Genomic DNA, 25,551 nt, shown 5'->3' on the forward strand with positions numbered 1-25,551 from the left:
TGACTTTGTCATACCATAGATATGCATGCCAACCAAAAGCATTGTTGAAACCTTCCAGATCTAAGATGTCTGTGTTTTCGAGGAGCATCCATTCTTTCAGCCAGCAAAATGCTGCTGCCTCATAATACAATTTCAAGTCCGGCAGGGCAAAACCCCCTCTTTCTTTAGCATCTGTCAATATTTTAAATTTAATTCTGGGCTTTTTGCCCTGCCAGACAAATTTCGAAATATCTTTCTGCCACCTCTTAAAACATTCCATCTTATCCAGAATCTGCAAGGTCTGGAACAAAAATAACATTCTAGGCAATACATTCATTTTAATCACGGCAATTCGGCCTAACATTGACAATTTCAAATTTGACCATATTTCTAGATCTTTTTTGATTTCCGACCAACATTTTTCATAGTTATCTTTATACAAATTCACATTTTTTGATGTCAAATAAACCCCTAGGTATTTCACCTTCTTAACCAGTGTCAACCCTGTCTCCTCTTGAAACTTCTCCTTTTCTGTATCTGTTAAATTTTTTCCTAAGACTTTGGTTTTTTGTTTATTCAACTTAAATCCAGCTACCTGGCCAAACTGTTGTATTATTTCTAAAACCTTTTTCGTACTAGTGTTTGGCTCTTGCAAAGTCAATACAAGGTCATCTGCAAACGCTCTTAGCTTGTAATGTTTAGCTCCGACCTGCACTCCCTTAACCTGCTGGTCTTCCCTTATCATGTTCAGCAACACCTCCAGAACTGAGATAAAAAGTAATGGGGAAATTGGACACCCCTGTCGTGTTCCTTTCTCTATCTTAAGTTCCTCCGTCACTACATTATTTACAATCAATTTAGCTTTTTGTTCAGAGTATATTGCAGCCATACCATTCTCAAAACCTTGACCTACCCCCATCCCACGAAGATTCTTTATCATAAAGCTCCAAGAAATATTGTCAAAGGCTTTCTCCGCGTCCACAAAGATCAATACTGCTTTAGTGTTTATGTTCACCTCTAGCTTTTCCAAAATGTCTATCACATTCCTTACATTGTCTGCTAGGTGTCTTTTAGGGAGAAAGCCTGCTTGGTCCCTATGAATCTTCTCCATCAACACTTTTTTAAATCTTTTTGCCAAAATGTCTGCAAAAATTTTGTAATCCACATTAAGTAGTGATATTGGGCGGTAGTTCTTCAGTTGAGTCTTTTCAGTCTCTGTCTTTGGTATGAGTGAAATATATGCTTCTTTCCACGATTCAGGTGTCTTTTTTCCCTCAAGGATCTCATTACAGACTTCTTTTAGTGGTTGAATCAGCCATTCCTTCAGCGATTTGTAGTATCTTGAAGTCAATCCATCCGGTCCTGGAGATTTACCCAGTTGCATATTCTGAATGGCAGCCTCTATCTCTTGTTCTGTTATTCTCTGGTTCAAATCCATCTTATTTTGATGAGAGATTTTTTGTAATCCATATTTATCAAGGAATTTATCTATATCTTCTTCGTTTTGCGGGCCTTGAGTATAAAGTTTTTTAAAATAACTCAGGAAGCAATTTCTAATTTCATTAGGTTTAGATATATTCTTTCCATCCACTTCTAGGCTTGTAACTGTATTTAGTTTCTGCCTTTTCTTCAGTTGCCAGGCCAAAAGTTTGCCACATTTATTTGCTGATTCAAATGTCTTTTGCTTCATCTGCTTTATCTTCCATTCAATCTCCAGGTTCATCAATTCCATGTATTGTGATTGATATAACTTGATCTCTCTTAAAATCTCCTGGGACTTTGGTTTTACTCTTAATTTTTTCTCTCCTTCTTTTATCTTTTCCAAAATCTTTTCTTTTTTCTCATTTTGTTTTTTCCTCTTTATTGAGTTTTGTTGAATCAAGAAGCCTCGCATCACCGCTTTGCTTGCGTCCCAGATCACTCTTTTCTCGACGTCAGCCCTCAAATTTATTTCAAAATAGTCTTTTAAGGTTTTTTGGGCCTTCATAAGGATCTCCTTGTCTCGAAAGAGGGCGTCATTCATTCTCCATCTAAATTGACCAGTTGTTGTAAGTTTCATTTCCATCTTCACGGCGTTATGGTCGGAGCAAGTTTTTGGGCAGATTTCTACCTTCTTAATCTTTGGGGCCATGCCACTAGTAATCCAAATTTGGTCAATTCTGGTCCAGGTCAACATTGCTTGGGAGAAAAAGGTTCCCTCTCTCTCCAGAGGGTTCCTTGTTCTCCATATATCTATCAAATCCATGTTTTCAGTCATTTCAAAGAAAGTCTTAGGAAGTCTCCCTTCCTTACTGATTGTTAGTCTTTGTGCCTTGTCCATATTAGTGGAGACCACGCCATTCATGTCTCCCATAATTATCATATTGTAGTCCAGATAATCCGTCAAGGTTTCGTGAAGTCTCTTAAAGAAGTCAGATTTGCCTTCATTTGGTGCATAAATTCCAACAACTAAGAGTTTTTCTCCTTGTACTTGTATCTCCACTGCCAAATATCTCCCTTGTTCATCTTTAAATATCATTTTTGGAGCCCAATATGAATGTGTAGTACTGGACCCACAATTTGGCTGCCCTGAGACCCTTGCTTTCACTGAAAACAAAAAGCAAGAAGCCAAACAGGTGAACGAAGTAAGACTTTTAGAGGATGGGTGGAAAAAGAGGGGCTTCTGTGTCCTGTATTGCCCCTTGCTCCGCCTCATCATAGCAAAACCAGCACAATGTATGCAGCTGTATACATTAAGCAAATTAGGTGCATTTGCATAACTTTATACAAGAGGTCAGAAGCATGGAACACTTGTTAGCTATTGGTGATTAAGAAAAATATGTGCCTTACACAAATAGTTGAAAATAAATCTTTGCTTGTCAGGCTGGCAGCAAGTATTATTTGCAAACTCCTCTAGGCAGCGTCTAAATGGGAGTCTCCAAACCTCTCACCTTCAAAATCAAGATAGAGCAGGATAACTAACCAACCCCCAACTGCCAATTGTCAGCTACCACCTCCTTTCTCCAATACCATCTGTTCTTTGTGAAATAAATATATTCCCAATGAAATTCCAGAAGCATGGAAAGCTTCCCACACCAGCACACTCCCTTTATATAATGAATGACAGCTTAGAGTTGGAAGCTGCCAAAAGGGGTTGGACGCAGCCTTTCCGAAGATTCCTGTGGGTGTCTCGTCACAATATTTTAAGCAAACAACTTACCACCTCCCCCCCCATAGTACCTTTTATAAATGGGCACAATCCAAAGGGAAACCATTCTAGGGGGAAAGGGGTTGTATCTCACTAAGTTCTACGCAGGGTAGAACCGTAGAAATGCCTGAACCTAAGACATGAACTCCCAACGGGTCTACTCAGAATAGGACTAGCATCGGCTACAACCATTAGTGGAGTTTGTAAGCCTAGCATAGATGCAAGACGCTCTCACACATTTTCTGTGGGTCGCTGCTAACGTGTCACCTCCAAATAACTTCGATTCCCCGCCCCCTTTCCAGGTCCGCCTCGGGAGGGACAGCTAAATGGCATGGCTGCAGCCCACACGGAAATCAAAGGTAGGGAGCTTACTTAATACTCGACACTCCTTAAGGCCAGCTCTGGAGAGACAAATTTTGCTAACCTGCAGCTGCTACCACCACCCACCCTGAAGTGGGTGCTCTCTCGTGCATGATAAGAGCTCGCGACTTAAGAAGGTATCTTGCAGAAAGTGGAAGATTCCTTAGTAAGAACGAGTGAGGACACCTTTCTGCCTCCAAACTGCAACGCGCAGTGTTCAAGCTGTGGTGGTAGCAGGCTCCTGGAAAAGGAAAGCAGTAGTGATACCAGTGGAGGATTCGTTCTGCAGTTCATGTGGGCAAATTTGAAAATTGTCTTGTTTCTTAGGCGGAAGGTTTTTTTTAAAGGGAATTTCCACATTATCACAACTCGGCTCAGCCTGGGGAAGAACTTTGTTAAAGCTGGAAGCAGTAGGACGCCTTGGCAGCTAATTTTGTCAGATTACGCCGGAGAAGAGGGAAGTTGTGGCCCTCCAGATGTTGTTGAACTCCCAGTTCACATGAAACCCAGCCATTATGGTGAATGGTGCGGAATGATAGGAGCTGATAGGAGAGCAACAATATCTGGAGAGGCAGAGATTCCCCTTAAACAGACCATAGAAAATCCTTGTGGAGTGATACTTAGCAAGTGAGGATCGTATCCGGCATTCCCTTATCCACTAGCGCAAGAGTCTTAACACCAGTGGATCACAGAGGTTAAAGACTCTGCAACATTTGGGCTAGTGGAAACTTGTGCAATGGCAGATTCTTGTGCAGCCTGTTGCCCAACCACCTTTGGTAGTGTGCTTGTGTTTTCCTTTGTGCGACAAGCATACCGCTAAGCAACTTCTAACTTAGCACTACGTTGGATGCGACTTGCATCCATTAGAGCAATATTGTTCCAGATTAGTGAATCCTCTCCCTCCTTAACAGACTCCCTGGGCATGGGAACAGGAAGCACATGTTATAGTTGGGATGCAACAACAGAGCATGCACGGCAAGTGTTCCTATGTCTTCCTGTACCCATTGCAAGGCTGAATACCACTCCACAAACCCCTGTGCGGGCATTATTCCTGAATTGGGAATGTAAACACTAGTAGGGACTGTCAGGATGCTAACCCGGCTCCTAGCCTTCCTGTCTGCACCAGCCCCAATGTTTCCTACCACCCCCTCCCAAAAAAAAAGACCCTCCGTGTTGAATGGCTGTTTGAAGGGGCTTGCAAGAGCCTTTGACCGAGTGCTCTTAGGAGCCTCCGCATAATTGCGAGCCTTGAGCAGGTGGGGTTCGCACTCGCAGAAGCCTCAGCAGTCAGATGCATGTGGAAATCCCCTTTAGACTTCCTGCTAATGCTGGAAGGTCAGGGTGGGGACGCATGCCCCCAGCCCGCCTTAGTTGTGCTTTGAACAGGGCTAAACCTAGTCCCAAATGTTTAAGAATGGAAGCCATATAAATAATGTGGCTAATACGGAGGGGGCCATTTGCCCCGTCACAAGTGATCTCGAGTGTCTGACGTTTTAATTCCTCCAAGAGCTGGTTTGCCATTCAACCCCGTTCCCCCTTTTAACCAGCTCCTTTTGTTACTAACCCTCTCTAGTTGTCCATGGGTTTTGTTAGGATCTCTCCTACTGCCTTCGGTTTTAAGGCCAGTGTCCAAAATATCTGCCCAGGTGACATCTGAAGACACTAATTCTACACAGGGTACAGCAGGCGAGAACGCAAAGCACTCCCATCTGAGCAACACCATCGTACAGGTTAACCCTTCTGCTAATGATTTAAAAGCAAGATGCTGACAAGTTCCCTGTGAGATGTGACTATCTCAAACGTTGCTTAGGGAAGAAAAAGCACTGCCTTTGCCGCGGTTGGTTCTTGGAAGGGCCCATTTTTTGTTCTAGCTGCTGCCCCATCAACATGAAACTGTAAAGCGTCCTTTTGGACTCGGCAACTCGTCTTGGACCCTTTGGATCTGGGCATGGAGATTTGTCTTACCAATGTGATGTCGTGTTTTGTTTTGTTTTCTATTTAAGGTTGTATCTGCAGAGAGATCCGTCCTCTCTCCCACTGAGCAAGAGTTTGCTACTAGTGCTTTTGTATTCTGTAAGGGTTTCAACTAAAATGCAAGCATTTTTTAAAAAAAATTACTTGAAGCTCTAGTTTTCTAAGTCTTTTCTTTATACAGTGTTTTATATGTTTGGAGCTATAATAAATAAAAAGGATGTTCACTTATCTCTGGCTTAAGAGTGACTTTAGACAAATTCATGGTGGAAGCGATGGCCAGAAAGGCAATGTAGCTGTGACATGGGGTGGTCCGTAGAGCCTTCATGCTCCCAAGTATGACAGGTGGGAAGGTGGATGTTACATGCAGTGCAGTTTTCATCTGCTGCAGCAGAATTCCTACATTCCCTGGATTGTATGGGAGCTCATTGAGGACATGAAACTGGGCTAAATGAGAGGGTCTTGTAAGCCTCCTCCTAGGAAACAGAGTTGAGGCAACATACTTTAAAGTCACAAACCAGCCACTGTGACACATTAAGAGAAACCTCTATGTTTGCAGAGGATACTGGGGAGCTTTCAAAGATGTACATCAGGTTTACAGAGAACTTGCCTGCAGCCATGCATTGCAGGGAAAAGATCAGAAGGAAAGGGATCAGCCCTAGGAAGCTTGCTTGCCATTCCTGGTCTGAGGGGTTTTCTGGAACAGTCTGAAGCCCTGGATTTTTATGCTGCTGCACCTAACAACAAAGGAAATCACGTGTGGTTTGTTTGTTTTTTTAAAATGAAGTTTTATTATATAAATTACCTTTTAGCAGACAGCATTCAACTTATTGCACTAGAGCACATCTGCAATACCGAGCTACGAGACATCTTCATAGAGAGTTTTGTAGTATTTAACATAGCACTTTATACCAGGATTAAGAGGCACTCTGAAGGGAGGGGGAAGAAAAGCAGCAAGCACCCACCAGAAAATTCCTGTCACAGACTGGTTTAGAAAAGCAAAAAGCCAGTGCAGGCAGGAGAGCATGCAAAGGCTTGTGTTGACCAGTTTCAATCCATCCTCTGATGATTAGGTGGGGCCGTGAGTTATGGGACCAGAATCCTGTGTCAGCAGCAAGGGCAGTTGTTCAGTACAGAATATACCCGCAATTCTCTCCTCTAATTTTTCACACAACCAGCTCTTCCTGGAAGCACAGATGTTTCCTCCCCCTCCCTTGGTTTGAATTAGGACTGTGCTGGGCAAAGGGATTATCTGAAGCATCGTAAGCCGCAAGCTTCCATTTTGCATATGCACATTCAATCGTGTGCAAAGTTATAATGTGTGCTCACAGCAAAGGAATCGGAGGAAAAGTCTTCATAGCCAGCAGCAAGCACAACCGTTATGTGAGAATTGGCCTGTAATTCAACCCCACCCAAAAAAAAAAATGCACCACGAAGCAGCTCACTGATCAGCTGGAGAGACATTATTAGAAAAAGAAAGGGATGTCACCCCCACTTGCAAATATGTCATTAGGATGGCATCACGGGTTCCTGCATTTTTCACACAAATGCTACAGTCTGGGGCAGTGTCTGGAGGGCCCTGCTGTAAAGAGTCCCACTGACAGTAGAAAGAAGGACCATTTTAAGGCATCAACAGCCACCCTGTTAAGCAGGAATTCACTCTGGTATCTATCTTCCTTTTTTTTGGTTTGAAAGCTTTGGTGAACTACTGTGTTCAAAGCAATCGGCAAATGTGAAGCTTGATAAGAGCAGAGCTGCCTGTAGGCAGTATCCGCTCTACCCCATGGCCAGAGAGAAAAGTTTTAAAAGACAGCAGAGTTCATAGATGCTTAGGTAGTGGCAGAACAATCCCCCGCCCCACAAAATTTTATCGTACCCGCTCACCTGGGATGGAGTGGGGTCGGGGAGAGAACCAAAGCTCTGGCTTTGGACTGTCTAAGCAGGCAGAATAAAGGGGAACAGGAAAGGGCTCAGTGGGAAAAGTGAAGACAAACCCGGAACACTTTTAGAGCCAATGTGTATGAAAGTAAGTAGAATTCAAAGGAAGACAGGCACCTCTTGCTACAATTAATCCCACACATCACATCAAGGAAGGTGTGTGTTAGCAAAATCAAGAGGAGAAGGACCGAAAGCCAGGTAAGCAGCTTTTTTCTAGCATCCTTCCATTCTGTGTTGCACTATGCCAAAAACGGGGGGGGGGGGGAGAGAGAGGGTGTTTCTAAAAACAGTCACGCTGGAAAGCACATTCTGAGACATCTGCAGACAGGAATTTGGTGCATTAACTGGTGGTTAGGCCTTCATGAGAGCAGCAACCACAGCCTTGGCATTAAGGCTACGCAGGTCACAGTAGGTCTGTCCAGTACCAACAAACACGATTGGTTTACTAGTGATGTATGTCATGGAAATTGCAGCGCCAACCTGGGGAGAAAAGGAGCAGCTGTTAGTGTAGGAAAGGACGATGTAGTATCATTGTGTACAGTGAAATTGCATGGGGGGGGGTAAGAAATCCTTGGTTACAGCCTCTCATTTAAAAAAAAAAAAAAAGCTACTAGATGTGCCTTGTGTCTAGTCCACTAGTTTGGGGAAGGCTGGTCTAGGATGTGGGAGATATACCCACTGATGTTAGCCAGTTTTTCCCCCTCCTAAAGGTACCATACGGGAATTTTAAAATACCATACGGGGTAAAATACATATGGTAAAATACCATACGGGGATTTTAAAAGGGCATTTTCCCCCAATGAACCTGCCTTGATCCTTTGTCATCTGCTCAGACTGCCACCTCGATAAAAGAAGATGGCCCCCACTGTGGAATACTGTTCCCCAACAAGGAAGCTCCAATGTCCCTCCAGTTCACGCATGAGCCGAAAAGGCTTTCAAGGTTTGCTCACTGTCACAGGGCTGATCGGCTGTTCTTCCTGCTCTATGGTGGGGAGGAAGAAACGGCCGAGAAACATTCCAGACAACGTGATAAATCAGCATATGCTGGTATTTAGCTGCCAATCTATCACAATGTTGAAAACCAAATGTCGCCCCAGCCCTAGTGTATAGGCTCCAGCTATGCGTCCCCTGCAACCACATCACAAGGCTTCTTTAAAAAAAAAAAAAAATCAAGAGAAAGGTTCAAAGGTATGTGGCATAGCACTCAACTGAACATTTTAGAAAGGAAAAAACCTATTACGGGCCCCAGAAAGCCCCCAGAAACTTAAAAGAGGCTTGCCAGATCATAATCTAGAAACAATCAAAAGCTCTAGGTGGCAGAACAGCACAAAACTGGAAGGGGTGAATCCCATGGATGGAAGAAATGATGTATTTAGTAAGCCTTCCAAAATTATCCAGTACTTTTTGATTCTGTTCAGTTCTTCAGAGAACTGTGTTTACTAAAATGTCCACAGAAAAAGCTTATTAGCTGGTAAAAACTGCCAAAGCAAGGGGGGGGGGGACCTTTTCAGCCCAATGGCCATGTTACCTTGCGATCCATTGAGCATCTTGGGGGGGGGGAGGGCACAGGCCAGTGGTGGACAGGGCCAAAGGCTTGTGTGGGCGAGCAACAGATGTGACTCCTCCCTTTGTGGAATGGCTACATTCCACCCATATGAGAAGATCAGGTCTTCCCTCCCCAACACACCTCTCCATCCAGGCAAGCGAGAGGCATTATCACAGTTCAACCACATATTCCAACCAGGCAAAAGCACTCGAGAGAGTAGAGCAAAGCCAGTGAGAGGTGCAGCCTGGGGAGAGTGGGGGTTGCCTGTGGCAGACACTCCTGCCTGACATTGCCCACCTCTCCGGAGCCATACCCCCCCCCCAAATGCGGCTTTTTCCATCAAAAAAGAAAAACTCCCACCGAACCCCCAAACAATTGCAAGCTATGGGCCCCATTTACCTTGTCGTCTATGGTATCAAATTTGGTGAGCACGATTCCATCAATGAGGCGTGGGGTCTGAGCCATGGAGTGATCAGCAAGGGCTTTGTTGAACTTGACCTGGTGTAGAGGAAGCAAACGGCAAAACAGGTTTGGCAATGCTCTTGCACAAGGCTGACTGATGGGCTGTACGCATGTCTGCTAACACAGGTATTGTGACTATTTTTACCAGTTTATGTTGCAGTCAACGTCTAATTGCCACTAAGTACGAACGCATGTCTTTGGCAATCCCCAGCACTTCCCCCATGCTATTATGCATGTGCCCATACAGGCAACTCGCACCACACACACACACTTAACTTGGGTGCATTCAGTTTTACACGCCTGGCAAATAAATAAATAAATCAGAAGGGGCGGGCGTTTGGGGGAGGAACTTTGCAATCCTGCAAGTCACTGAACCCAAAGTGCTTTGACAATAAGCAATTTTGGCTTTAGGTGTTACCCCATGGCTATGTCCCCAGCATTATAGGAGAGTTGCCTGTACAGTCGTACCTTCGAAGTCGAACGGAATCCATTCCGGAAGTCCGTTCGACTTCCAAAACTGTGGCCCTGGAAGCCCCGTTGGACATTCGGGTTCCAAAGAACATTTGCAAACTGGAGCTATAACGCCTGAGTTCAGGATCCGAGGTAAGACTTCTACATATTCATTGCATGCGAACAGACATGACTACTTCTAGGTATACCATTGTTGTGTAAAGAAGCACTAAAAAGGAGGTATGCATTTGTCACTTCGAGTTTTGAATCTTAAGTAGTAATCTGAGGAACTAACCAGCTGATCCACAGCCTCATTTCCCACCAAGGCTTCCCCCACAAACAGGACAAGGTCGGGGGTGTTGACTGCAATGAGCTTAGCCAGAGCTGTCATCAAAGGAGCATTGTCTTGCATACGGCCTGCTGTGTCCACCAAGACCACATCGAAACCTTGGTTACGTGCTGAGAAGATAAAAAGGATATATTCATTAGAATGAATAAATAAATCTAGCAACAGCTGGGAGTTGCCTTCGGATTTACCAGCTGGCTTTTTTAATGAAATGAAGTGCAAAGCAGAGCCAGCAAACAGTCTGAGTGTGTATGGCAGGTCTCATAAATTTTCTAGTGGAAACTGGAGTACAAAACAAGAGTATTCTTTACTGCTTATTCCCCTCTATGATCCTATGTCAGGAACTGCAAAATTCTGCAAATTAATCAGATCTGCCTAATGTTTACACTCCTCCCACCCTCAGATTAAAACTCTACTCTGTTGGCTATTGCCTTCCTCAAATCTCTCTTCTGAGATTTCAAACTCATTGCCCAAACATTTTCAGGCTTGCCTTCATAGCCATAAATATTAACATTTTTTAAAAAAGTCTGTTTCTCAGGATGCCAAATACTGTTCTTTATACATGATTCCCAAACTGAGGATGTTTCTATCCCTTATGACTGTCATGGACCCTTCTGTTCACTCAACCCGAAGCCTTCCCGGTTATGACTAGAATGACAGATTAGGCAGAGCTATAACTCAGATTCCTTCTCTTGCAGAGGAGGAGAAGGAACTGGATTTAGGGTGGTTGAGATGTTCCCACAGGCCAGTCCCACTGCTTCCTATTGGCTGGAGAGGAGAGTATTTAGCATCCGGAATATCCCTAGATTTTGGGGGGAAGGGAAGCAACAGGAAAAAGAAATTTCAGCTACAGGCATGCAGTGACTAGGATTGCTAAGGAAGTCTTGAAGGGTTCAGAAATAAGGGGGAAGCAGGGAAAAAGGCCTCACCGTACGAAATGGCCTCCATGGCAATGCCGGCCGCATCCTTCCCATATCCCTTCTCATAAAGCTGCACCATTGTGCGGCCACTGTGGTTTTCTGGAGGGTGAAGAGCATTCAAGCGGCGAGTGTGAGTCCGCAGCTGCTCTACAGCACCAGCACGGAATGTGTCGCAGGCCGCAATGAGGACACTAAAACCGTTTTCAATCAGCCAGAACGAGATCTGAGGGGCAGGCAGAAGAAGGTTACCGCTTCCATCACCTACCATCCACCATCTCTACGCAACTTCCCAATGGACCTCGCAGCTGTGCTTCCTGCCAAGTAATAACAAGGCTGTAGATATGCAGCACATCTGCTGTGCCAGCCCCCCTAACGCTGGTCGGATGCAGAAATTCGGCGTCCAAATAAACTTTTATTGCTAGAAGGACCTGCTTGGAATATGGGCAGAGAGCCTTGCAAAATCTGGAAAGTGAAAATGAACACGTGCCCCCACACAGGTGAGGGCTGATCGGTGCATAGCATGTGCATCACTGAATTACTGAACACTTGGTGACACTTAGGTGAATGTATGAACCCTTTGCTGAAAAGCATTGCTTGCAGATGGACAATGGTGATATATATGAATGTTCTGTCTGTAGCATCACATCCATGCAGGCAAGCCATGTGTTTATGCTGCAGTCAATGTGTGAAGAAGATAAATGCATGAACCAGCCCTTTGCATCTGAGAACATAAAATGCTGAGAACAGGAGACGAGATTTTATGGGGGGCACTGACGGCTGCGACATTTGCAAATGCCATAGTACTTTAGAAGCCGAGACTGAGAATTTTACCAAGAAGCTGTGGGCGAAGCAACATTGCTTCAGAATATATATATGGGCTACTAGGTGGCCACCCAGGAAAATGCTAATTTGTAGCACTCCAGGTCTCAGTCCAACTTCAAGTTACCTTCTTGATGCTTCCTCATTAGACACAATAAATTTTAGATTTCGACAGGAAGAGAGAAAAGTGGACAACATGTCACAGTAAATGGGAAAGGGCTGCAACCCAGTCACAGAGCATCTGATTTGAGCGCAGAAGATTCCCATTCTATCCCAGGCCTCTCCCTTAAATCTCTTGAGAGTCCCTGCCAATCAGCACTGAAAATACTGAGCTGGATAAACCAATGTTCGCTAGTGCAATGCTTTATATATCAGGAGATCTCTTGAGCAAGGATTGGGAGCCTTCCATTTAGATCTCCATGATATGACCAGACATGCCACCATCTTCCTCTTTGCCTTGCCCAACAGCAACGGTGCTCTACCATCCTGTATTACCCAAACCTGAGCCGGTTTCCCTCCCAACTTCACCCAGTTCCCAAAATCCACGCACATGCAGCCCCTTCCAAGTACCTTGGCCAAGTTAGTTGACTTGCCAACTCCATTGACACCACAGAAAGTGATGACATAAGGTCGACGGTGACGCTGGGCTTCCATCACAGAGCGCAAGACATCCACCCGGCGCTGAGGCTGCAGGATCTGCACCAGGGATTCTTGAAGGGCTTGCTTCACAGTTGAGGTCACCGCTGGGAAGTTGGAAGGACATTGTCATTTTTAGATTGCACATACTCTTTCCCACACTTATCCCACCTTAAAATCGGAAGTGCATCAAAGTAAACTGTAATGTGAACAGGCCCAGCTCTGCTTTCCTTGCAGAAATGATGCTGTGTCCATTTCAGGATGACCAGGATGAAGCATCTGGACAACAGGAATGCAAAAGTTCCCATTTCCTCTCCAAACGAGCTTGGATTCTCCACATCTGGTCTTAGGTTCGACCTACCCTTCTCTGAGGATCATTAGCCTACCACTCTCTCTGTATCAATTCAGCAGTATCAGCAACTGATTGTGTTCAGTATTCTGTGCAAGCATTCAACTGACAGGGCATTCCAGGGCTCATAATTTTCAGTCACTCTCACAGCCCCTCTTTATAAGCCATCACCTTTCTGGAGTAACATTGATTTTTTCTTTAATAAGTGATATATTTGTACAGCTTGCTCTTGTGGCCGTTGGGCAAGCAAAGGAGCTTCACAACACAAGAAACAGAAAAACAGAAAATGGGCCATCTGAATCAAATGCTTCTGCGTCCAAAATCCATTTCTACCACATGGTAAGTTGCATCAGCATTCTCTGACAATGTCAGCCTTCTTTGCTAGAGGATCCAATCACTCTTCTCTGTGAGAGAAGTCAAACCTTACTAATGCCAAGGATATAAATTTGCCCTTCACAAAATCCTGCGGGGTGTGCTTTCAAATAAGTCTCCCACACACTGGTGGCATCCAGAAATGCAGAAGGCTAAGGATTCGTGAACTCACAGGGAAGCAGATTCCCAATGGACAAATCCGCTTTGGGTTATTTCTTCCCCCATCCCAGCAGTAGCAGCAGAAGTCAAACATGCCAACTGGAGACAAGGTTAAGCAAGCAACAAGACTCTAGCATAGGCAGCTGGGGGGACAATAATAAAAACAGTAACTACTCACATTTGGTGAGCAGCAGTTGCACCCTGACCCTGACCACATTTACTGAGTGAGGAATTTGCTTCCACAAGAGCAGATCTATGCCGAAACTGGGAAGGAACACATTGGTACAGGGTACCAACAAAATAATATATTGGAGTAAAACGAAGGCACAGCCTGGTAACATTCTAGAAACACCGTGCCCATAAGTGGGCTTACGCATGTGTAGTGTCCCACACATACTGTACAATGTGTAGTGTTACTATCTTACTTTTGTGCATGATGTCCTGGACTTCCACAACCCTTCCTAATCATTTTCAGAGATGGAACAACAACAACGACACACACAAACATACAAGTGGACTTTGGCACACTGGCATGACATGTTAGAGAGTATGTGGCTGCTGTACAGTCTTTCCTGGTGTGAGATTGTCAGTTTCACTAAAGACCTGTTCTCACAATCTAATTTGGTTTCTTTTAGACACAATGGGTAGTATCCAGCGAAGTAGATCCGCTTGCAGAAGGGCTTTTGGCTGTGCAACAGAACTTGCCCTCCATCTCTTCTCTCCATGGGCCCTGCTAAACCCTTTCTTGTGAGGTTGAGGGTTTCTCCTCAACTCTCCAGAGCAGATTGGGGGAGGGAGGAAGAGAGAAAGCAGGAGTTCTGCTGTGCAAGTGGAAATCTTGGCTCTAGTGGATTTGCTTTGTTGGACACCACCCAAGGATTCTGTTTTGAAATCATGAGCATTCGGGCATATATCCGAGGAAAGCAATGTCACCAGACTACAGTACACGCTAAGGCATGCAAAAAACAAAGCAAAAGAAAGGGGAACTTACTGGTAAAGGTGCCCATCACTTTCCCTTCCAGCTTTGTTGCAACTGATTCACAGAGTTGGACAGCAATCTCAGCTGCAACATTCTTAGCTTTGGGCAGAAGGGGGGGGGGAAAACAGCAAGTTAAGATTGTTATGCTGCTAAGTTCACACTATTTGGTGAATGATTTGTTTATGTTCTCTAAAATGGAAATTTATATTAACTCTGGTAGTTTATGCTTCTCCAAGGGTGGGAGATGATATTTTAACCAACTAGCAACACTACTGGATGGCAACGTTGACAGGACACTGCTCACATCCGGTCTACATAGGGGCCCTAGGTGAAACCCGCAACTACCGCCTAAATTTCAGCATCCTGTGACGACTAACCTAGGGTGGGAGATGCTCTACAGCGATCTGAACTTGTAATATTCACATCCAAGTTAACCCACTGCACCTTCAAACCTAATGGGCAAAATTCAGCCAGGCATCCTAGGACGCTGAAATTCAGACAGTTGTTACAAAAAGCATCTAGGGTCCATATGTAGGCTGCCTCAAGTTCCAGAGAGGAAGTATTGCTATGAGAAATGAAAGAAAAAGAGAGAAGATAGGTGGCTGTAGAAAGCAAAACTAGTCCCCCAAGAGAGGAAAAGGACCTGCAGCCAATGGAGAATTCTACTAACCTGCTGTTGTCACCAACAGGTATGCTCTATTAAAAGACACCTAAAGTCTCTGATAAAGGGATGTGAAACCCATTTGAAGTTCAATCCACTTTACTTATGACCGGTGTGGGAAATGTGGAGTCCTCACAGCCCACTTGCTGAACTTTCTGATATTGTAAAAATAAGCTTTCAAAACAAATAAGCTTACACTAAGCACTAGGGTGGCTGCTTACAAGCCCAACATCCAATGTGCTTGGATTGTAAAGGTAAAGGACCCCTGACAGTTAAGTCCAGTCGCAAACAACTCTGGGGCTGTGGCGATCTCGCTTTACTGGCCGAGGGAGCCAACGTTTGTCTGCAGATAGTTTTTCCGGGTCATGTGGAGAGCATGACTAAGCTGCTTCTGGCGAAACCAGAGCAGCATACGGAAACGCCGTTTACCTTCCCACCGGAGCGGTACCTATTTATCTACTTGCACTTTGACATGCTTTCGAACTGCTAGATTGACAGAGCTGGGACTGAGCAATGAGAGCTCACCCCATCGTGGGGATTCAAACTGCCGACCTTCTGATCAGCAAGCCCTAGGCTCAGTGGTTTAGACCACAGCACCGGAGTGGCCAATTCTGACAGCCTGCGGAGCCTTAAAACCATCTCGGTGTGAATGTCTGGATGCTACAACTGACACGGATGGGAAGTAGAGAACGGTGTTTTGAAAACAGGATAAAAGAAGGAGCTTAGGGTACCAGCAGCACAGAATCTACTTTGGAAGAGCTTCAGCAACTAGCCATTCTTGTCCCAGGTTTCCTTCCAACTCTCCTTCTGCATAGCCTTCAGAAAGTTCAGTGACCTTTTCTAAAACCCAACTAATGACATAGTCAACCTTGGACCCTTCATAAGCACAGCTCAGCACAAATTGCATGGGAAGTGGGCAGCATCCAGCCCATTGCCACCAACTTGAGCCCCCACTAGCCTAATTCCAGAGGAAGCCCAACGTACCGATCAGGTGATCCTTCATCTTTTCCAACACAGGGTCCATGTCCTCTCTGGATAAGCTTTTGGAGCCCACAAGACCCTTAAGCATCCCAAACATGCCTCCAAGGCCACCCTTCTTTGCACTGGCAACAAGAAGATAGTGTTATGATGTTACAGGAGGAGAAATGTCAATTAAACAAAAGGTTTCATTCAAGTCAACACAGAAGAACAGCTTTAGTGAGGGACCTTACCTTGCCCCTGAAGAGTTCTGAACCACCTTCTCTTCTTCAGTATCCTCTTCACTCTCATATTCAAGATCACGGAGACGGCCAGGCTCACGGTTGCGATCCCCAAGGACCTGCGGTGGAGGATAAAAAAGGCCAGGAATTATGTAAACCTTCTTTGTTGCGTCTCGCTACTCTAAGCAGCTCAGGCTGCCTCCATGTAAACCTTAAGTTACTTCTGGAGGGTGCGTCTTCCTTCTGTACTCTTTACACATGTTCTAAGAACAAGAGGCTCACGGTGCTGTTTCTCCTTGATGAGCACATCCAGCAGAGGATATCCCAGAATCTATAGTAAAAGTTGCTGCACATTCTCTATAGGGGATGGGGAACCTTTGGTCTGTGGATCAGATGGTGACCACACTGACTCTGTCCAGCCTTAAGGGGTCTTCCCAGGCCAAGCCCCTCAGCAGGTCTGCTCTGAACTCTCATCAAGTACTTTTGCTCGACTGGAATATGTCCCTGAATTGTGGCAATGCCTCTGACGTTTCTGTGCCTGGAAGCTCAGAGTCACATCCATGGCTCCTCCCATTCAGTGGCCCCAGGAAGGTTTCCCTTGAGGTAATGCAGCCCTTGGCTGAAAAAGGCTCCCCCCCTTCTGCTCAATGATGGGACAGGGAATTCTGGGAAGCAGAGAGAGCAGCACAGGCACACCTGCATACAGTGGTACCTCGCAAGACGAATGCCTCGCAAGACAAAAAACTCGCTAGACGAAAGGTTTTTCCGTTTTCGATTTGCCTCGCAAGACGAATTTCCCTATGGGCTTGTTTCGCAAGACGAAAACGTCTCGCGACTTTATTTCCTTTGTCTAAAAACAAAGACATGTTTTGTTTATAAAGTTAATTTATTTTCCCTTCAATTTTTGAACTGCTCTTTACAGTATGTGTGACTTTAAAGAGCAGTTAATAAACTGTTGTTGTACCAAATTTGGCTTTGTTTGGACTTTTTTTGACCATAGGAACGCATTAATTGATTTTCAATGCATTCCTATGGGATTTCGTGATTCGCAAAACTTGGAATTTGCTCCCATGAGAAGCAGGGATGCCTGCCAACTTGGATGGCTTTAAAAGATGATTAAACCAATTCATGGAGGGCAAGGCCACCCACATCTAGTAACCACAATGGCACAGTTTGCTGGGAATCACAAGTGAAGAGAGCTCTTGAGCTCAAGACCTGCTTGCATGCTTCCCACAGGCATCTGACTGGCCATTGTGAGAACAGGATACTGGAATAGTTGGGCCATGGGTCAGATGCCAGCAGGCTCCTCTTATGCATTCTTCTTTTAAAAGGGAACCTGTACTTCTGTTCCTTTTTTTGCTTTTATTCCTCTCCCAACAAAAGACTTAAAAAGTCAAGAGCATCAAAAAACCAAAATGTGATAATCAAAACAAAAGTCAAATCCTTGTGTGAATGGGGCTCCAAGTCACATCGTGTTAACAGCTGAGGCTACTTTGGCAACACTACTGTATTACAAGATTACCGCTAGCAGCAGCACTTGTGAAAGGGAGACACTAAGAATTACACTTCATCCATGTGCAGTTCTTCCCAGTAAATTCCTATGTTCAGTTTATTTAATCAACGGCCCCAATTAACCTTCTCTACAGTGTCGCTTGGTCATTGGTTAGGAAACCAAATCTGCTTTGATGACAAGAACTGCATGAAAACCTCACAATCAAGCTACCCTAGTAAACCCTTGAAGATTTGAGAGCAAGCCATCTTAATATAGCTCTGCAAAGCTATGCACAGGCATGAAACAGAACCATCAGGATGTCTAGTGACTGGGGATCTTACCATTTCTGGATCATACTCCTCCATGGGACAAGTGTCTGTGCTTCCATTGGTAGTGGAATTACTATAGTCAAGTACTTTGGCATTAGAGTTGCCCAGTTCCCACACTCTGGGCTTCTTCCCCTTGTCCTTCTGAGTGTCTGGCTTTGGAGACTTGCTAATGAAGACAGAACAGAAACTCCAGTAGATCTTAGCAGTTAACGAGGAAAAAACTGAACAGAATTCCTGCTCTGAATCATCTCTCGCAGTGAACCCTGAACTTTGCTGGGTCACAAACAATCATAGCAGAAAAGACGGAGTGTGCATTCTGCATTATAATTTATTCTACCCATCAGTCCAAGGAAACACCATTCTCTAGAAAAACAAGGAAGCATACTCCAAGACAGTAAAACAAACTGGTGCTCCACTTTGCTCCCAAGCCTGCTGTTGCCCAATTCAGAAAACCACAGCAAGTGATTCTAGCCTCCTCCAAGCCCTGGCTCAAAAATAAGCTTTGGGTTATGTTTTTCCAATTCATTCCAGAATAGTCACCTGCCGTGAAGACAGCTCAAATTAAGTTAGTCCTCAATGAAGCAGTAAACCTTTGTCTGGGCTATATATGGACTGATAGTGGCTCTCTAGGGTTTCAGAGAGGACATTCCCAGCCCTACTAGAGCTTGAATCTGGGACCTGCTGCATATAAAACAAATGCTCTGCCACCAAGCCACGGCCCTTCCTCTATGGACCATGTGACCACCCAACTTCACCTCTCTGGATGCAAAGCCAAGGGAGAGCCGACAGAGTTATTCATTAGCAATGGCCTCACTTACTTGGACTTTTCTCCCCCCTTCATGCGCTTCCTAAAGAATTCCTCCCGGTTCTTCTGCAGGATCTCATCCTTGGTCAGTTCTTCCCTGTCTCCAGCGGCAACGGGAGGATCCTGCTTAACAGCTGCGGTTGCTTTGGGGACGGTAGCTGCTTCATTTCCTGGAGCTGGGCGGGAGGCGGAAAGCACTGTTTTAATAACATCTAATGTTCTAAGAATTGGGACGCAGGTGGCGCTGTGGGTTAAACCACAGAGCCTAGGACTTGCTGATCAGAAGGTCGGCGGTTCAAATCCCCGTGACGGGGTGAGCTCCCGTTGCTCAGTCCCTGCTCCTGCCAACCTAGCAGTTCAAAAGCACGTCAAAGTGCAAGTAGATAAATAGGTACCACTCCGGCGGGAAGGTAAACGGCGTTTCCGTGCGCTGCTCTGGTTTACCAGAAGTGGCTTAGTCATGCTGGCCACATGACCCGGAAGCTGTACGCCGGCTCCCTCAGCCAATAAAGCGAGATGAGCGCTGCAACCCCAGAGTTGGTCACAACTGGACCTAATCGTCAGGGGTCCCTTTACCTTTACCTTAATGTTCTAAGAGAAAAGGGCCAGGTCCTGCTTTTGAGGTTTTTAGGTAACCGCAAGTTTTAAAAATAATATTTGTGCTGAGCAAATTCCATGTTCCACCAAAACAAAAACATGTAAAATGAAACATTTAAACCAGAGATGGGGTTTAAATCAACCCTAGCCAGGATGGCCAATGACCGTGGGATAATGGGAGTTGTAGTCCATCAACAAATGGGGGAACCAGAGGACCTCCATTCCTGCTTCAGCTCCTCAGCTAACAGGGTATCCCCAGTTGTCACTAAATGAGCAACTGCATGTCAGACTGGACATTTGAAACTGATTTTAACGAACAGGACATGGATAAGACTGTTATCGATTCTGCTCCCAAGTGCAAGCCACCAGAAATAGCACAAACCCCACAGTTCCTCACCACAGCAGGTCTCTGGTTTGGCATGGCCTGCTGCTTGCATATCGCAACACTGACTCACCTTCCTTTTTGGAACCTTTGTTTTTCTTGTTCTTGTTTTTTTCTTTTGGTTTCTCCCCTCGATTTTCTATCATAGACTTCACGGTTTTTTGGGATTTTGCCGACTGTTCAAACGACTTCATGGCAGTGGGAGCTCGGGCTTTACTGCTCTCCTCTGCATCCCTGATTGCAAAAAGGAAAAGGTTTACCCAATCATGCTCATTCAATGCCAGACAACGAATAAATGTATTATTTTAGAGCTGTCCTGGCTGGAGGCAGCACAGATGCATATTTACCGCATGGAATTTGTTACCCTAACTTCTTCTAACAAGCAACTTTTAAGAGATGATCTTGGGCTATGTGGCCATAGGACCCCTTGCCCCCAAAGGAATGAGACATCTAGGCTAGCTAGCTAGCACTGTAGTGCCAATACCCATCAACAAACCTTGCCCATGTTGCGGAGTACAATAAAGTCATGTTGGGTTATGGGAGGGAATGCTGATGCTGTCTTGGCTAGGTTTCAATGGATTCTTCCAAAACCATAAGAAACATACACAGCTTTGCGGGTGGCGCAATGGTGAATTGTTCAATATCCCCCCCCCCCATTTATAATGCAACTCCGTTCAAGGTGGAAAATACAATTTCATTCTGAAGACAGCAAAAGCTGGGCACAGCAAAGTTCACCCAAGCAGTTCCTAGCAAGGCAGACTTCCTTCCTGCCCACCTCTACTGAGGGAGATCGTGTTACTCTTATTGAGCCAAGCCCCCAATTTACAGCTCCAAAATACAAGGTATCTGAGGCAAAACACAGGATCAGCAGCAGAAGATGAAAGAGAACATCCTATTACCGTAGGAGACGTACAAAATCCTCCTTAAAATCAAAGGTGCCATTGAGAAGCCCAAGAGCGCCCTTCTGCTGGAACTCGTTTCGATATTTGTCTCGGAACTCCTTATGAACATCATCTATCAACTTATCCACATAGGTTAGAGTTAAAATTTTCTGAAAACCAACCTGCAAGGAGAACAGTGGTGTTAAAGACAAGCAAAAGTAACCACATTATAATTGTATGAGTCTGTGTTCTATGATTACCGCATTGCAGGGGATTGGACTAGATGATCCTCAGAACCCCCTTCTAACTTTACAACTTTATTTGTGAAAGAGAAACTGCCCCTTGATTGAAGCCTCATTGCTCTTAAGAAACATTTCTAAGGTGTTGCTATAATGACGGTTTGTGATGCAAGACTGAGGAACAAGCTCTTCTGATCCCAATCGAAGGAAAAGGAAGTAATGTTCCACAACATCAAAAACAATATCTCAGTGCTGAGAAAAGTTTTCTATTCACTTTGCTATAGAGACTCTTGGAGACAGGTTTTCCACCTGTCTAAGGTCTTTATCTCACACAGAATAATTCACTTACCACAAAAACGAGTTCAAATTGATTGTCCAGCTTGTATTTAAGCGTAAGGGCTTCATGGTTGAAAGAGTTGCTGCCACCTCGCTCCTGAAAAGGCAAGAGAGAGAACACATTGGCAACAGCTGTAATAAGATGGAAACCCTACATTACAGGAGTTGTAGACATTCAGTGTTTTTTTGTTAAAGAATAACCATCCTGTTTACTGCTATCGCTTTGCAAGAGAACTGTGGGTACAATTCAGATTCTAGGAAACAGTGTCCAATCTTCATATTCCATACATGCTTACAAGCATCTGTTTCAAGACACAAAGTACACTTCGCACCTAACAGCTATACTGTAATTCATTCAGCAATATGCATTTCCACCACACAAAGATTTTAGACTTTTTGCTGTTCAGACACAGTAGCTCACATGCTGTCAGAGATATCTGCCATCAGATCCCGGACTCCTACTTCTGTTGTCAGAATAGCCAAAGACCTTATTAGCTAGCATCCATGCAACTTCTTTGAACAATCTTGACTTCCTATAATTAACACAAAGAATCTTGCAGCAGCAGCCTGCTTCTACAGAAATCAGACAGAAAATGTGAGTTGGGTGAAATGTTATGAAGCAGAGTTTATAGTTAAATGGCACCCCAGCCATAAATCTGGGAAATATATCTATTTGAGACCCTGGAGAGCTATGATAAATCAAGACAGATTCTGATAGGCTATTTGAATCACTGGTCTGCCTTAGTATGAAACAACTACATTTTCACCTAACCACCCATCAATGGCATGTCTTCACGAACAAGAATCAAAAAGGCAGAGAAAATAACAGCAAAGTAAAGAAATCCAGAAGTGGGCAAGTACCACCTACTGGCAGCCTACTTAAAACATGCCCATGTTGTACAATACAGAAGTGCAAACTGCTAGTATGAGAGGCTACCCAAGGAAGCTTTCAAACATCCAAAGATAAATGCACTGCTCTATAATCCATGGAAAAAGTGCTCTGAAATAAGGAATAAAGAACCACATGGCACCCCAGGACAGAGGGAAACTGATAAAGTATCACCTTTTGGCTTGAAAAAGTCTTTGAAATTCAGAAATAAAAGGAATGGCAAAAAGTGTTTAATCTCAAACCTGAAAGACCTGGGCAAGACACACAAGGTAGCTAAGTTGCGAACTGTCAACCTAATATCCTTTTCTTATATATAAAGAAAAATAGGAGCAACATGGTGCTGACTGCGAAACACTACACACTAAGTAAAATAAGTATCAACACCCCCAAAGCACAATTTACATGACAAAAAAAATGAGCTTTAGTGACACCAAGAAAACGCTGACATTCACATTATTTTAAAGAAGTATTTTTGAATGGTCATTTAAACTCTGAAAAAATGGACAGCAGAGGTTGATATAACCAATAATATAAATGAATATTTAGATGTTAGACAAATTATGGCTAATAGACTGGTAGTGCAGTTGAGCGTTTTAATACCCAGTAAATTTTAAAAACTTCTTTTAAAAAAACTACTTACTATACAACTTTCTGTACAGATGCAAAACCACAAAACAGAACTCTCAGGCTATTCATCCGACTTTTATGGAATCTTAATGCTTACAGTTGTGATCCATGACTAAGGATCCAAATGACCCGATTACAACATGCTGCCAGAACTGGATGTACTATCAGATCATCCTGTCTCCTGTACCTGGAATCAGCTTAAGTAGTATCCATTCTCCAATTCCAATTAGTGTATGGAAACAGATAAAGAGTTAGAGAAAGCTTAGGGGGAAAGGTAGGTTGTAGTAGCCATGGCTACGGATGAGCTCCAAGACAGAAAGAGTGGGAGAGAGGGATGACTAGATAGCATGATCCTTTGCACCTTTTCAGTTTATGTTCCCATCACGTATTGTCTACCGCAGACTATTAGCTTGTGGAACAGCCAGTTGTATTTTGCATTAGGTCCTTGGGAATATAGCAGGTGCACACATAAGTACAAAAAAGGAAATACAAGTTATGCACCTGTGACTTTCTGAAATAAGAAACAAGCACTACAAAACAGGAAATCTACTAAAATAGGAAACATATTTTCCTGTTTGGGCTTGCAATTCAACAGGGAATCTTGAACACAGCATATGTTTTACGAGGTTCTACAGGGAAATGCAACTTGTGTCTAGCCAGCTGCTAAATAGTTTCTGCAGATGAAAACAACTTAAACACGTTGGGAATTACTTATGAAGTAATAATTGCACCATTTGGGACTTGTCTCTTGAAACCTCCTTGCAAAACACAGTGTTCAGGAGCAAAAAAGAGTACTTTCTGGAAGTGTATCATCTGGAAGGGTAGCTGTGTTAGCCAAAATAAATGTGCTGGTATTTTAAGGGGCTACAAATACTAAGGAGTAAATTCCATTAAACTATGCTGGCCGTACATTTAGGTAGGCATTCCTAAGATTAAAGTCTTAGGCTGCAATCCTATGCGCACTTACATGGGCACAAGCCTCATTGAACTCAAGCAGTTTGTAATAACAAGCAGAGCTTGCAACAAAATGTTGCCGTATGAACTGCTCCTAGATCAAGATTCCAACCAGGCACGCTCTTTTCCAAGATACCCCATTCTATACCCCATCTTCCCTGATTTTAGCACACATCCCAGCAGTCAAATAATCATGCTGTGCCCACTGGGCATACTCAGTCCTGAGCAGGGGTGGGCGGGTATCCCACCATTAAGAGTTACTTCCATCTAAAGATTCAGTGCACTTCTTCAAACACTGAGTTTCTCCCAGTGCTAAGGATACTACCCCCTCTTCTGTGTTTGGATCATCCCACTTGGGTTACATTCACACTCACAAAATATATGGCCTATTTACTATTTGCATTTCACTTTTAGGAGTTTAAGACGTTTCACATTCATTAGCAAGCTTGTAAGGCAAGGCTGGGGAACTCGTGGCCTTCCAGATGTTGCTGCACTACAACTCCCATCATCCCTTCAGACTGGCTGTTGACAGCTGGGGCTTATTAGGTCTGGAATACAACAACATCTGGAGAGCCACAGGTGACCCACCTGCAGATTTCTTCCGCCATGGCAGATTTTGACTGACATTTTCAAAACAGACTTCTCTTTTCAGCACATGTGGGTCTGTACCATTCCACAGGGCATCACAATTGTGCACATTCAATTAAGAAAACCATGTTGTTGGTTTTCCCCACACACGGGGAAAGCGTGGGAATTGTCTCATCCTACTAGGTTATTGATTCCCACATTGTATCTGAATGCACCTTGCACAGAACTGGGCTGTCGGTTTCCAGGCTATTTCACAGAACCTTAAGAGTGAGAAGGGACCCCTAGGGGCATCTAGTCTAGCCCCACCCCCTGCAATGCAGGAATCTCAGCTAAAGCATCCACGGCAGATGAACAGCTCCAAGGAAGGAGACCCCACAACCTTCCACTGTCAAACAGCTGTTAAGTTTGTATTTGCTTGTTTCGCGTTCCCAATTTTTTAAAGAAGAAATCGTTACCTTCCGCCCCGCCCACCAGCAGTGAATAAAGGTGGGGAGTTTGATGGTGGATACTACAGTGGTACCTCGGGTTAAGAACTTAACTCGTTCTTGAGATCCGTTCTTAACCTGAAACTGTTCTTAACCTGAAGCAGCACTTTAGCTAATGGGGCCTCCCGCTGCCGCCACGCTACCAGAGCACGATTTCTGTTCTCATCCTGAAGCAAAGTTCTTAACCCGAGGTACTATTTCTGGGTTAGCGGAGTCTGTAACCTGAAGCGTATGTAACCCGAGGTACCACTGTAACATAAAGTCAGTGGTGGTGGCGGGAGGGAATTAGAGGGAGAGAGAGGCACCCAAAATCGGCGGAAGGACGTCGACGCGTAAAAGGGAAAGCGGCCAGAAGACTCACCTGGAGCAGAACCGAGCGGATGAGCGCGTTCACGGGCGCAGTGCAAGCCGCCGCGGGGCCGCGCACGCCTTGGAAGCACCACAGGACGAGGCCTCCCTTGCTAAAGATGGTGAAGAAGTCGAGCATGGTGGAGCCGGGAGGGGGGGAAGAGAGGGGGGAACCGGGGAGGGGGGCCTGAGACGCCGGGAAACCAGCCCGACTTCCTTACCCACGTCAGGCTATTCTCTTCACTGCGCGCCTCATTTCCGCCGGA

The 25,551-nt window shown here is 44.6% G+C and overlaps 2 protein-coding genes across 6 annotated transcripts in view; one reads left to right on the forward strand and one right to left on the reverse strand.

Annotated features, from left to right (window-relative positions):
* Nucleotides 1-5,728, forward strand: part of FAM118B (family with sequence similarity 118 member B) — a 28,586-nt gene extending 22,858 nt beyond the window's left edge. Inside the window, exons 8-9 of one of the 4 annotated variants that reach the window (XM_081171812.1) lie at nt 3,469-3,525; nt 5,100-5,728. In XM_081171812.1, the coding sequence (XP_081027938.1) occupies nt 3,469-3,525; nt 5,100-5,119 (77 nt within the window). In that variant the 3' untranslated portion in view covers nt 5,120-5,728. The remainder of the gene's footprint in view (nt 1-3,468; nt 3,526-5,099) is intronic. The other 3 variants (XM_081171810.1, XM_081171811.1, XM_081171813.1) reach the window with 3 other exon arrangements.
* On the reverse strand, nt 5,507-25,522 carry SRPRA (SRP receptor subunit alpha). 2 transcript variants are annotated; one of them, XM_081171676.1, is made up of 14 exons: nt 25,299-25,522; nt 21,408-21,491; nt 20,838-21,001; nt 20,012-20,172; nt 18,973-19,129; nt 18,167-18,320; nt 16,346-16,452; nt 16,119-16,237; nt 14,486-14,572; nt 12,549-12,721; nt 11,169-11,382; nt 10,189-10,352; nt 9,381-9,479; nt 5,507-7,915 (listed from the first exon to the last, which is right to left on the reverse strand). In XM_081171676.1, the coding sequence occupies exons 1-14, from the start codon at nt 25,422-25,424 to the stop codon at nt 7,787-7,789; spliced, it is 1,938 nt and encodes a 645-aa protein (XP_081027802.1). In that variant the 5' UTR covers nt 25,425-25,522; the 3' UTR covers nt 5,507-7,786. The 2 variants fall into 2 exon arrangements, with proteins under 2 accessions (XP_081027802.1, XP_081027801.1); XM_081171675.1 differs by having other exon boundaries at nt 18,973-19,135; nt 25,299-25,521.
* Nucleotides 25,523-25,551: the final 29 nt, after the last annotated feature.

Source organism: Podarcis bocagei (assembly GCF_964188305.1).
Source record: "Podarcis bocagei genome assembly, chromosome: 15".
In the NCBI taxonomy this organism is placed as follows: Eukaryota; Metazoa; Chordata; class Lepidosauria; order Squamata; family Lacertidae; genus Podarcis; species Podarcis bocagei.

Coding starts and splice junctions, on each gene's coding strand:
- SRPRA (XM_081171675.1), bottom strand. CDS start 25,424: ATGCTCGACTTCTTCACCATCTTTAGCAAGGGAGGCCTCGTCCTGTGG. Junction 21,492..25,298: donor TCCGCTCGGTTCTGCTCCAG/GTGAGTCTTCTG, acceptor TTGCCTTTTCAG/GAGCGAGGTGGCAGCAACTC. Junction 21,002..21,407: donor AATTTGAACTCGTTTTTGTG/GTAAGTGAATTA, acceptor TTCTCCTTGCAG/GTTGGTTTTCAGAAAATTTT.